This window comes from Coffea eugenioides, chromosome 2, assembly GCF_003713205.1.
Source record: "Coffea eugenioides isolate CCC68of chromosome 2, Ceug_1.0, whole genome shotgun sequence".
NCBI classification, from domain to species: Eukaryota; Viridiplantae; Streptophyta; class Magnoliopsida; order Gentianales; family Rubiaceae; genus Coffea; species Coffea eugenioides.
In genome coordinates this window covers 69,059,182-69,072,046 of record NC_040036.1, presented here as the reverse complement: position 1 = coordinate 69,072,046, position 12,865 = coordinate 69,059,182, and the positions used below count along the sequence as shown (strand labels likewise).

Here is a 12,865-nt window from a genome sequence, read left to right as displayed (position 1 = left end):
CTAACTAATGCACCTAGTACGTTCATGAGATTGATGAACCATGTATTTCGTCCATTCCTTGGAAAATTTGTAGTTGTATATTTTGACGATATCCTGATTTATAGTAGGAGCCTAGATGAGCATGTTGAACATGTGAAGCTTGTTCTTGATGTACTTTGAAAGGAAAAACTCTATGCTAACCTTAAGAAGTGCTCTTTTTGTACTGATCAACTTGTCTTCTTAGACTTTGTTGTGAGTAAACAGGGAATCAAAATGGATAAGGAGAAGGTTAAAGCAATTCGAGAATGGCCTACTCCAAGCACGGTGGGTGGGGTACGCAGCTTCCATGGTCTTGCTAGTTTTTATAGACGATTTATTAAAGATTTTAGTACCATTGCTGCACCTGTAATTGCTGTAATTAAGAAAAATGAGCCATTTGTGTGGAGTGATGCTCAAGAACGTGCTTTTCAAATACTTAAACATCAACTCACACAAGCACCACTACTTGCATTGCCATGCTTTGACAAGATGTTTAAAATAGAGTGTGATGCATTTGGGGTGGGTATTGGAGCTGTCCTAATGCAAGAGGGCAAACCAATTGCATACTTTAACGAAAAACTCAATGGGGCAGTTTTGAACTATTTCACTTATGATAAGGAGTTGTACTTCTTAATCCATGCTTTAGAAACTTGGTAACATTACTTGAGACCAAGGGAATTTGTCATACACACTGACCATGAGTCGCTTAAACACATTAAGTCACAACACAAGTTGAATAAGCGTCATGTTAGGTGGATTGCATTTATTGAAATCTTCCCTTATGTGATTAAGTACAAAGTGGCGAAAACTAATGTTGTTGCTGATGCATTATCACGCCGGTACTCTTTGCTCACTCAACTTGATGCAAGGTTGTTAGGATTTGAATTAGTTAAAGAGTTATACACCAATGACCCAGATTTCTCAGGTATTTATGACTCTTGTGGTTCAACAACTCAAGGTAAATTCTACATCCTTGATGGATTTCTTTTCTACTTCAATCAACTGTGTATACCTGACTGCTCTATTCACTCTTTACTTGTTAAGGAAGCACACGGAGGTGGCTTGATGGGACACTTTGGCGTGGCTAAAACCTTAGCTACCTTCAAGAGCACTTCCATTGGCTAAGGATGAAGCGAGATGTGGAATGAATGGTGGCTAAATGCATCACGCTGTAGCTATTTTCTTTTTTATTTTATCCTGCTTTCTCAATTCATGACTATACAAAACAGAACATACAGCATCTAAAGACATATTCTCCTTTCCATGAAGTAACGTAGTTTCCAAATGTTCAAATTCATCAGGAAGGGATGATAACAACATCAAAGCCAAATCTTCATTTTCAAATTTTACATCTAAATTTAACAGGTCTGCTACTAACTGATTAAACATAGTGATGTGTTCATTCATAGTAGTACTTGGTTGGTAATCGAATCGGAACAATCTTTTCTTCATTAGGAGTTTATTCTGACCACTCTTCTTCAGAAATTTCTCCTCCAATGCCCTCCACAATTTTCATGCAGAAGTCTCGTTCTTGAAAGCATATTTTTGCTCTCTGGACAAACACGATCGAATAGTTCCGCATGCGAACCAATTTATATTACTCCACTCATTCTCTTCTATGTCATCTGATTTCTTTTCTTCAATGGCAATGTCAAGACCCTGTTGGAAAAGGGAGTCTAAGACTTCGCCTTGTCACATGCCGAAATGGCCAGTACCGTCAAATATCTCCACCGCTAGTTTCGAACTTGACATTGGAGTCCTCGGCCATGTAGACGAGGAAGCCGATGCCCCAGATGTAATTCTTGACGTGGAATTGTCAGATGCCATTACAGACTCAAATGATAGTATTCAATATAACAAACTACAAACAAGCCAAATGACGAACCTTCGGCTCTGATACCACAATATGTCTCCCATGCGGGAATGGTTCTTTGAATTTGAAGAATTTGATGGTGGAGTTGTGTACATGGGAAATGATAATCCATGTAACATAGGTGGGATAGGTTCAATCAAGCTGCGTAATCATGATGGATCCACTAGAATATTGAAGGATGTTCGGTACGTGCCAAATTTAAAGAGGAATCTCACCTCCTTGGGACTCTTGGAGTCAAAAGGCCTGGAAGTGAAAATGCGAGATGAAATTCTTAAAATAACTTCGGAAGCACTTGTGATGTTGAAATGTGTGAGGAAGAATAATCTGTATTACTACCAAGATAGTACAGTTGTTGGGACAGCAGCAGCAACAACATCTTCCAGTAGCAAGAATGATGCGGAGGCAACAAAGTTGTGGCACATGCGATTGAGACATGCTGGTGAAAAATCCTTGCAAAATCTTGCCAAACACGGATTATTGAAAGGTACGAAAGTTTGCAAATTAGAATTTTGTGAGTATTGTGTTCTGAAAAAATAAAAAAGAGTGAAATTCGGCACTGGTATCTATAATACCAAGGGTATTTTGGATTATGTGCACTCAGATGTATGGGGACCTGCCAAGACTCCATCTCTTGGTGGCATATATTATTTTGTCACTTTTATTGATGATTTTTTCAGAAGAGTTTGGGTGTTTACTATGAAAAGCAAGGATGAGGTGCTAGGGATTTTCCTTAAATGGAAAGCTCAGGTTGAAAATCAGACGGGAAGAAAGATCAAGATCCTCCGAACAGACAACGGTGGAGAATACAAGAGTAATCCCTTCCAGAAAATATGCCAAGAATGTGGCATAGTTCGGCACTTCACAGTTAGAAAAACACCGCAGCAGAATGGGGTGTCAGAGCGTATGAACAAGACACTAGTGGAAAAAGTACGTTGCATGCTGTCTAATGCTGGGTTAGACAGAAAGTTTTGGGTTGAGGCTGTGACATACGCTCAATATCTCGTTAATCGCTTGTCATCATCTGCAATCGGTGGCAAGACTCCATTAGAGGTATGGTTTGGAAAACCTGCAACAGAGTATGATTCTTTGCGTATTTTTTATTCTACTGCATATTATCATGTAAATGAATCAAAATTGGATCCACGTGCAAAGAAGGCTCTCTTTATGGGCTTTAATGCTGGAGTTAAGGGATACCGGTTGTGGTGTCTAGAAGCAAAGAAAATCATTATCAGCAGGGATGTTACCTTTGATGAATCTGTCATATTGAATAAGGTAGCAGAAGATGGGACCAGTGGTACTCCGCAACATGTGGAGTGTACGCCGAAACAGGTGGAGTTTGAACAAATAATGGTGAGTCCAGCAAACAGCACCATCAGTGACTCTCTCATGGCAGAAGAGGAGTCAGATGAGGAAGAGGTTTCAACCCAAGAACCTCAACAGCAGCAAGAGTCAATTGCCGTTAATAGGGCAAGACGAGAAATTCATAAACCTGCTCGTTTTGTTGACATGGTGGTTTTTGCACTTTCAGTTGTTGATGATGTTCCATCCACATTTTCTGAAGTAGTTCGAAATACAGAAAATGATAGATGGAAAGATACTATGGAAGAAGAGATGCAATCTCTTCAGAAGAACAAGACGTGGAAGTTGACACAACTACTGAAGGGCAAGAAGGCAATTGGATGCAAATGGATATTTGCAAAGAAAGAAAGATTTTCTGACAAGAATGATGTTTGTTACAAGGCAAGATTGGTGGCTAAAGGCTACTATTAGAATTTTATTGGCCTTGGTAGCACAGTTGAATTTGGAGCTATCTCGATTTGATGTGAAGATCGCGTTCCTTCACGGTGACTTGAAGGAGGAAATCTATATGTCTCAGCCAGATGAATTTAAAGTTGCTGGTAAAGAAAATTGGGTTTGTAAGCTGAGCAAATCGTTGTACGGATTGAAACAATCACCGAGACAATGGTACAAACAATTTGACCAGTTCATGATAGGTCAGAAGTACACAAGAAGCAAATACGATCATTGTGTGTATTTGCGCAAGCTACGAGATGATTCCTACATCTACTTACTCTTGTATGTTGATGATATGCTAATAGCGTCAAAGAGCTAAGTTGAAATTTACAAAATGAAGGCTCAGTTGAGTAAAGAGTTCGAGATGAAGGATTTGGGAGAAGCCAAGAAGATTCTCGGCATGGAGATAAGTAGGGATAGAACGAGAGGCAAGTTTTGTCTGACACAGAAGCAGTATTTGAATAAAGTACTACAACGTTTTGGTATGAATGAAGATTCAAAACCTGTAAGTACTCCGCTTGCTCCTCATTTGAAACTTAGCAGCCTATTATCTCCAAAGACGGATGAAGAGCGAGCATACATGGCCAAAGTTCCGTATGCTAATGCAGTTGGTAGTTTGATGTATGCAATGGTATGTACGAGACCCGACATTTCACAGGCAATTGGTGTGGTAAGTAGGTTTATGCATGATCCGGGCAAGGGTCATTGGCAAGCTGTGAAATGGATTCTACGGTATATCCAAAATACCGTAGATGTTGGATTAGTATTTGAGCAGGATAATCACTTGGCCAATGTGTAGTTGGATATTGTGATTCTGACTATGCAGGTGATTTGGATAAGCGACGTTCTACAACTGACTACTTGTTCACGTTTGCTAAGGCGCCAGTTAATTGGAAGTCTACTTTGCAATCAACGGTGGCTTTGTCTACAACGGAGACAGAGTATATGGCGATTACAAAAGCTGTGAAGGAGGCAATTTGGCTTCAAGGATTGCTTGAAGACTTGGGAGTTGGTCAAAAACACATTGACGTGTTTTGTGACAGTCAGAATGCTATTTACTTAGCAAAGAACCAGGTCTTGCACGCAAGAACGAAACACATTGATGTTCGCTATTACTTTGTGCAGGAAATTCTCGATGAAGAGGAGATTTTTCTCCAGAAGATTCGGACTACAAAGAATCCTGTAGATATGCTGACCAAGGTGGTTACAAGAGTCAAGTTTGAACATTGTCTAAACTTGGTTAATATCCTGCACATTTGAATTGGCGCCTGAGAGCGCAAATTTGAAGGTACCGCAAGGACCATTTGTTATTTTTTGTTTGTGAGAAGATTTGTATTTTTTTGGTGAGACTAGAAATTATGCCAAGGTGGAGATTTGTTGAATTCAAAACCTAAATTGTAGACTTTTTCAAGTCACAATTGTTGAATTTGTGGCATCGATTTCTATCCCACATTGGTAGAGTTGAGAGCTTTGGTAAGGGCTTGAGAGTTATTTAAATCAATTCAATTACACCAAACACCAACAAAAGAATTACACCAAAAAGGATTTTGTAATTCTTTTGAAATTCTTTTTTCTCCCAAATTTATAAGAGCGGGTCGCTTGAGTGGTGCTCGGAGATTAGGCAAAATTTGCCGAACTCCATTATCAATTTTTCGGATGCGTTTTTTCCTTATCTCTTTTATTTATTCCGCACTTATTTAGTAGTTTCTTTTCTATTGAAGTATAGGATTCAATATATTTGTCTATATTTGTCGGATTTATTTGTAGTATTTTATACGATTCATTTGGGTATATTTTCTTATTCGTGTGTACGTAATATTTATGTATACACGGGTCTAGTTGTGATAATACACCGTGCACGTAAATTCTGTCTAGGAAACTGGATTTTAAGTGGACCGCTTGTGACCCCTCCAGCATTTCCTAGGAATTTATTTGGAATGGTAATTCTGTCTAAGGAGATTGTTTCGACGATCTTTCCTGAGAATTACTGATGATGGTATGATTTGAGATGGCCTGATAAGCTATCATGCTAAGTTTAAACTTGGGAATTCTTTGTCAGTCAGGTTAGATAGGAACTAATTTGTTTATGGCTTAGTTGGGAGCTTATTTATAAATATATCTGGTAAATGAAGAGTATGAAGTAAATTTTAATGCAAGCATATATGCCTGTTTGTCTACTGAAGTAATTAGCATTAAATTTTCATTCAAGGTGAGGAGAAAAGATTTGGAAGATATTGACGTAAAGGTTGTTCTGCATTGGAATGGTGGACTAAAGGAAGGACACTGTGGTGTTGAACGTGATGCAAGTCCTAAATGAATAATCAAGTTGGCCCGTAGAACATCAATTGTTGAATTGCTTAACAAGTTGAACACTGTGACTGGGAATGGGATAGACAAAAATGAGTATCGAATTAAATTGAAATGTCAATATCCCATGTCTTATACAGCCAATTGCATCAAGTATTTTGCTATTCCAGTTGAGGATGATGAAGGGTTGGATATCGTGTCGGATATACCGTCAAACTTTCCACCTCAAAGAGTTGTTGAACTGTATATAGAGAAGGAGGCCATCAAAGTTGCTGTGTCTTCTCATCAAGGTGCAGTTGATGAGACTGAAGTATTGGAGATTTGGGGTGGATATTTCCTACAAGAAGGCACTGATGGAGGGGCAAAAAGCGTTTGTCCTGTTAAATGGAAACTGTATAGATATCTAAATGCATTGCAACAGTACAACCTCGGGACTGTTGTGGAGTGGAGGCATGATAAAACAAGCATGGGGGATTTCAAGGTGTTTAAATCCGTGTTTTGGGCTCTTAAACCTTCAATAGGCGGCTTCACACACTAAAGTCTAAAGTACGAACAGCTGCTTCTTTAACGTCGCATTTGGGATGCCATACACTTAAAACAACAAGGAGTATTGATAATCAGGGGGATCAGGCAAATGTGGTGAAATTGAATGAACGATCTTGTTCCTGTGGGGGGTTTTGATATTTACAAGATCTCATACTATTAGAATTTTGCAGGATTCTACGAAAATGTTCTTTTGATTTGATTGACTGTTTCTATACATCTACTGAGATGTTTCAAACATATTCAGGGTGTTTTACCCAATCTTTCCAGAGGGACACTGCCAACTTTGATGGTCATGAGCACAACTGTGCTAACTTTGATGGATGGAGAAATATAGCTAGGTTTTGCATGGTGTTATACAAAGGCAATCTTGGGTACTTTTGCTGTATGTTTGTGGGTGGTGGTCTTTGCTAGCTTGAAGCCTTGAAATGAATACTTTTGTCATGTAAAGCAAGTATTGCAAAAGTAGATGAAGCTTCACATTATGTAGGTAATGAATATTATTACTGCATCTTTTTGTGTTTTATAAAATCATGTCTTTTCCCACTCTTGGTGTTTATTATTGTTGTGGTAGAAGCTGTGTTTCTAATTTTTAGCCATTTGTTTGACAATACTGTTTGGATGCAGAACTCACACATATTTCTGAGCATCATTCATTTCTCACGATGCTTTTATGGACCTTCAGGTTTTAAAGTGAACTACCCAAGCCTTCCATTTTTAATAGCAGGGAAGAAAGAAAAATTGGGGTTTAGAGTTATAAGAACTGTCACAGTCGCAGTAGAGCATTGTTTAAATTCACAGCAGAAGATTTTGGACAGCATCTCAATCGCTTATAAAGCCACATCCAAAGTAAATAAAAGTGATAAAAGAGATATCTGTATAATCATCTAGAAGGTACACAAAAAAGGCGGTGCACAAACAAATGTATTACAATTTAGCAGGTTTATTCACGTAAAGATAATAGAAGGCTGGAGTCTCTTCATTGTCAAAAAGTGTCCTAAACTAAATGTCACAAAAGAGAATAAAGGGCCTATCAGCATGAAAGGAAATCCAGTTGACTAATAAAAATGTTTAATTGGTGGTGACACTATCCGATCTGAAGCAATCACCACAAGATTGAGCATGCTGATCCATTTCTGCATCATCGGAATTGGAGAAGTGATGGTTTTGAATCTGGAGACATGGCAATTGGGAGTTTTGTATCTTAAACAACTCCACTTTCAAGTACAGTTGGTCCTGAATGCAACAGTTGTTTCAATATTGCAAACACTCTTACCATGCCTAACGAACAGAAGCATGGTATCTTTGATCAAAGGCAAGGCATGTATGGGCTAATTTTGCTGTCCAAGGAGCTGAGATGATTTAGCTAGAAAGGAAGCTATTGAACATGATTGATCATCGGTTATTATCATGTCAATAAACTGCAAATCACCTCTGGTGTTGACAATAGATTTTCTATACCAGAATGGCATCACAATAACCACTCATAATTCTCTGTAAGCTGGTACAATCTTGAGTAACCTGGCAAGCTCATAAGACTTGAAATCCTTCCCATAACATAAGCTGAGATCCCAAGGTGTATTCCCATCCTTAACATGACAGAGATTGAATTGATTTCATCAATGCCACTCGGAAGAAATTGATTAATGCCACGAATGTAAAGGAACTGATGAGTATATTGATTCAATTCAATCTTTTACAAAAACTCATTAGGAAAGATCTGAAGTTTAAGCTTGAGAAGTCCACAGTATTATCAATGTGGGAATAAGGCAACTAGTATAAACACTACAGGCAGTTAAGTTGCTTCACAGCGCATGCACGAGTCTTTGAGATTCTTTTAGGAAAAAAGGGACAGTGGGCAGTGACATGTCATAGATTTTTTATGATAGTGAAGGAGAAGGGCATGTGCTCATGAGCGTGCTGTGATTCGTATTCATTTTCCGAGGGCCCAGGGGGTTGGGGTGGGGGGGGGGAGTGAAAAATGGCGAGGTTCATCAACAAAATGAGATAAGAGTTTTGCTTAAGAAATGCCATGGGCTTGTTAGACATTCCACTTAAGTGTGGTCTATAAGGTGTTTCTACTTTCTCCAACTTAAAATTCTTTTGAATGATTTGTTAGGTTACTTGAATTTTGATGAGTGGGTATTCCTTTCGTAAGACAACAAAGACAAAAGATGTCTTAGTTTTCCAAACTTGAAGTGGCCTACTTGTAATTTAGTCAAGCCTCAAAGTATCCAGATGTGATCACCTAAAATTAAGATGACACGCATACACAAACTGGAAACAAAAAACCAAATTGTATTAAGCCCTTAGATATGCATAAATTATGCTTTTACCTTATTTCTCCTTGTCTTGTCTGCACCATTTACTAGCAAGATTTTCGCTATGTCTCTGTTTCTAGTTTGCATGGCAATGTGTAGCGCAGTCCACCCTTCCTGATGTGAGCATGTAAGAGAGAGAGAGAGAGATTAAATAACTAAAACTCAGAAAGAAGGTCAATGATTAACACTGTATGCTCACATTATCAGCAGCATTCACATCAACATTGTGCTTGATCAATAACTTGACAGTTTGCATTGCTCCTACTTGAACTGCATAGTGAAGGGGTGTAACTCCATCCTAATGACACGATAAACATATATCCGTCATGCATGTTTAAAGTTTTTTCAATTCAGAAAAGGAAAAAAAAAAGTGGCCAGTAAATTGGAATAAGCTTCTCACCAAATCTCTAAGATGAGGGTTTGCACCTCTCCTGAGAAGGTGACTTATAACTGCCTCTTTTTTGCCAATAATTGCATGATGTAAGGCAGTAAGACCATCCTGCTCACAAAAGTGATTCAGGTGACTTCTCAATCATTATCGGGCTAATACCAATTCTACAAACAGATTTCAAGAACTCCACCACTTCAAGGTTATAGACAGATATATTACCTTATCGACCTGGTCAACATCAAGCCCATTTTCAAGAAGTCTATCCATAAACTTTATCTGCCCAGCCAGCGCAAAAGTATGAAAAGGTTTCCATTTTACCTGGATGATAGTTCAAAGTAATCAAAACATGAAACAGAGTTAGTTTCCAAGTCAGCATGATCAAAACTCTTGAATAAATGAACACAGACCCAACTCCCTGCACTACAGGATGTTGTCTAATATCGACAAGCAGTAAAAGGAAACATCAATTTTATACAGCTTATTATTTGTTAAAAAAGCTGGCAAGCATTTCATTGAAAAACAAACCCAGTGGTGAAAAGAGGCTGCTCAAGAAACTTAAAACTCACAGTTGATATTTTCTCCGAATAAGGAGTTTCATTCGTTTGCAGAATTGCTCTTTCTTCTGGGCTCAAAAGCTGTTCAACCTCTGCAAGGAACAGGATAGCTAGTTATAGCAAATTCTTTTACTTAACAATCAATGGTGCTGGAAGTGTTGGTGAAGCCTCAAACTACATGAAAGAAAATTCAAATATCCAGAATAATCTGATAGGGCAAGAGGTCAAAATACAATAAGCGCAGCAACAAGAAAATAGAAGACCAACCCATTTGAAGTGCAACATAACTCAAAAAAAAAAAAAATCGAAAAGTTAAGACTATAGATGCCAACAAAGAACTCATAATAAAGATTTGTTAGTCAGAAATGTATAGAATCATTACCCAAGACATATTCTAAAAGCAACTTCTTCATTTCAGCCCAGTTTGCTACATAATTATACATACAAGAAACTCGCCAAAAACCAAAAAAATAAAAGCATTACCCTTTACAAAATCTTCCTCCTCCTTGCTCTCAGACAAGTGATCGGCAACTTCAACGAGACGTGCAGCGCCATTCTCCGGTTCCCAATCACTCTCAAAATCCAAGTCACTCTCCTCCTCTTCCTCCTCTTCGCTCTCCTCATCATATTCACTGCCACTACCATCATCTGGATCCTCCCAACGCCCTCGTCGACTTGCCACTGAATAAACCCCCTCTGAATTAGCAAAACAACAAAAAATTCTTCCTCCATCATTCCTCCGACGAAAAAAATCCGGGCCCCTGCTCTTTCCTTTGGGCCAACTGATTACTTTTCTGAAATTAAGCCTGCTACTAGAAACTGGTTCAAGAATTGGAGTAACAAAACACAAATTTGAACCCATTTGTCTCCAACAAAATTCTAGGCTGCCCAGTGGAGCCATCATCTTCTAGCTTTTCAACTCCTCAGCTGGAATTCTAGAATATAATACAACCAAACGATATCTAAAACCCAAAAAAAGAAAAAGAAAATCAGTATAGGATGCAAAAATGCTAAAAAAATGAAAAAAGGAAAAAGAAAAAGCCCAACACAATTTTGCCAATAACAATAGGAAAAATCAAGAAAGTTGGGAGTTGAATTAAACGACGTAGGGCTGTATTGAATAAATTTGAGCCCTCAGAGTAGTTTTCATACCCAAAAAAATTAAAAAAAAAATTATCCGAATTCAAATGCCATGGAAAAAAAATGGAATTATCGGTTTAGGATAAGCATTACGGACAGATGTTTGTTGCAGTCGCCGGCGGGAGTGTGGTATACAGAGTTTAGTAAGGAAGCGTTTGGCGCCGTGGAAATTGAAATGAATATGAAAATCATACAAGAAGAGGAAAAAAAAAGGGAAAATCGTTAAAAACGTCCATCACATTTTGTAAAATAACTTTTTTCGTCCCTCACTTTTAAAAGTGTACTTTTATGTCCCTTACAAATTTACATTAATCAAATTTGGTCCCTATCTAGGTTTCCGACTAGTTTTTTTACTGGAATTCATCACATGTCTTGCATGTGATCATTTATTAGCGGCAAAATTGTCAAATCAAAATTTACATAATCCATCTATAGTCCCTTACATTTCACAAAATGAATTGTTTCGTCCCTTATATTTCACAAAATAAATTTTTTCATCTCTCACATTTCACAAAATGAATTTTTTTATCTCTCATTGACCACGTGTACGAATAGTTTTTTTTTAATTCATGTATATATATATTTGATTTCATCTAAACAGTACAAATAATGTGTAATATATCTCTATTTGATTTCACATAAACAGATCGATATATATATGGGTTTAAATCTAATAATTTTGTTTTAAACCTATATATATATATGTAATTTCACCATGTGAATCTATCCAATATTTGTAGCCTTTTTTATTTTAGTAATAATTCATTTATTGAGTTGTTTAATAAGAGTATCTAATTAATAGGTGTTAATTCGAATTCTATAGTTATGCTAACAAATTACAGTTTAAATTTGAAATTTTTATTGCTAGTTTTAAGATCGACAATTGAATTTCTTGCCTTATAATTATTTTAAAATTTGAAAGTGTCAATTACTTACTTCTTTTTGTCATACTTTTCCTTTGTTTATTTTTTTCTGTCTAAATTCAATTCGATATAAATACTTGATAATATTTAGAATTAAATGTCTTCTTTGTTTTCAATTTTCATGTAAAAGGAATAAATATGAGTGAAAAACTAACAATTTTTTTTAAACTCTTGTATATATCTATTTTAATTTCACATGAACAGCACGTTCAGGAGAATTCAAATAAATATATATTACATGCTATTCGTATTGTTCAGATGAAATCAAATAGATATATACATTAGTTTAAAAAAAAAGTTATCCGTAAACATGAATAATGAGGGATGAAAAAATTCATTTTGTGAAATGTGAGGGACGAAACAATTCATTTTGTGAAATGTGAGGGACAAAAAAATTCATTTTGTGAAATGTGAGAGACTATGGATTGGATGATGTAAATTTTGATGTGATAATTTTGCCCTTCAAAAATAGTCACGTGCAAGGCACGTGGTGAATTCCGACAAAAAACTAGTCGGAAACCTAAATAAGGATTAAATTTGATCAATGTGAATTTGTAAGGGATGTAAAAGTATATTTTTAAAAGTGAGGGACGAAAAAAGTCATTTTGTAAAATGTGAGAGATGTTTTGAACGATCTTACAAAAAAAAAAAAAAAGTGTGCCGCAAAAGGAGAAAAGTAGAAATCATTACCATAAGATTGCAGTTGAGTCCCTTAAGTTTGAGAGAGTATCCAGTTTAGCCTTAGCAAATTTCTTTGAGATTTTCTCTCGTGAGGAAAATTTTGTATTAATTTTGAAGGAGATGCCAATTTAGTCAGTCTTGACTAGTATTTCAAATCTCATTCTCCTTTCCCCTTTTTAAATCCCATTCTTCCCTTGTTGGATTTTTTTTTTTTAAAGACTCGTATTTCAAACACTTGTGTTCTCTTTACATTTTTCAAATGTACTCAATTCGAACTTAGTTATAATCTATCCACTTGAATTTTAGTTCATTAGTTCATT

At 36.8% G+C, this 12,865-nt stretch overlaps 1 protein-coding gene across 3 annotated transcripts; it reads right to left on the bottom strand.

Annotated features, from left to right (window-relative positions):
* Positions 1–7,446: 7,446 nt before the first annotated feature.
* On the bottom strand, positions 7,447–11,121 carry LOC113761816 (ankyrin repeat domain-containing protein EMB506, chloroplastic-like). Of its 3 annotated transcripts, none has more exons than XM_027304958.1 (8): positions 11,039–11,121; positions 10,285–10,763; positions 9,814–9,893; positions 9,467–9,565; positions 9,257–9,355; positions 9,056–9,154; positions 8,872–8,970; positions 7,447–8,124 (listed from the first exon to the last, which is right to left on the bottom strand). In XM_027304958.1, the coding sequence occupies exons 2-8, from the start codon at positions 10,703–10,705 to the stop codon at positions 8,020–8,022; spliced, it is 1,002 nt and encodes a 333-aa protein (XP_027160759.1). In that variant the 5' UTR covers positions 10,706–10,763; positions 11,039–11,121; the 3' UTR covers positions 7,447–8,019. The 3 variants fall into 3 exon arrangements, with proteins under 3 accessions (XP_027160759.1, XP_027160760.1, XP_027160761.1); XM_027304959.1 differs by having other exon boundaries at positions 11,035–11,053; XM_027304960.1 differs by lacking the exon at positions 11,039–11,121 and adding an exon at positions 10,954–10,972.
* Positions 11,122–12,865: the final 1,744 nt, after the last annotated feature.

Bases quoted from the DNA above. Each gene is read 5' to 3' on its own strand.
- LOC113761816 (XM_027304958.1), bottom strand. From the start codon at position 10,705: ATGATGGCTCCACTGGGCAGCCTAGAATTTTGTTGGAGACAAATGGGT. The intron at 9,155-9,256 runs GTGAGAAGCTTA...TCGTGTCATTAG, and splicing joins ACCCTCATCTTAGAGATTTG to GATGGAGTTACACCCCTTCA. The intron at 8,971-9,055 runs GTGAGCATACAG...TGCTCACATCAG, and splicing joins ATGTGAATGCTGCTGATAAT to GAAGGGTGGACTGCGCTACA.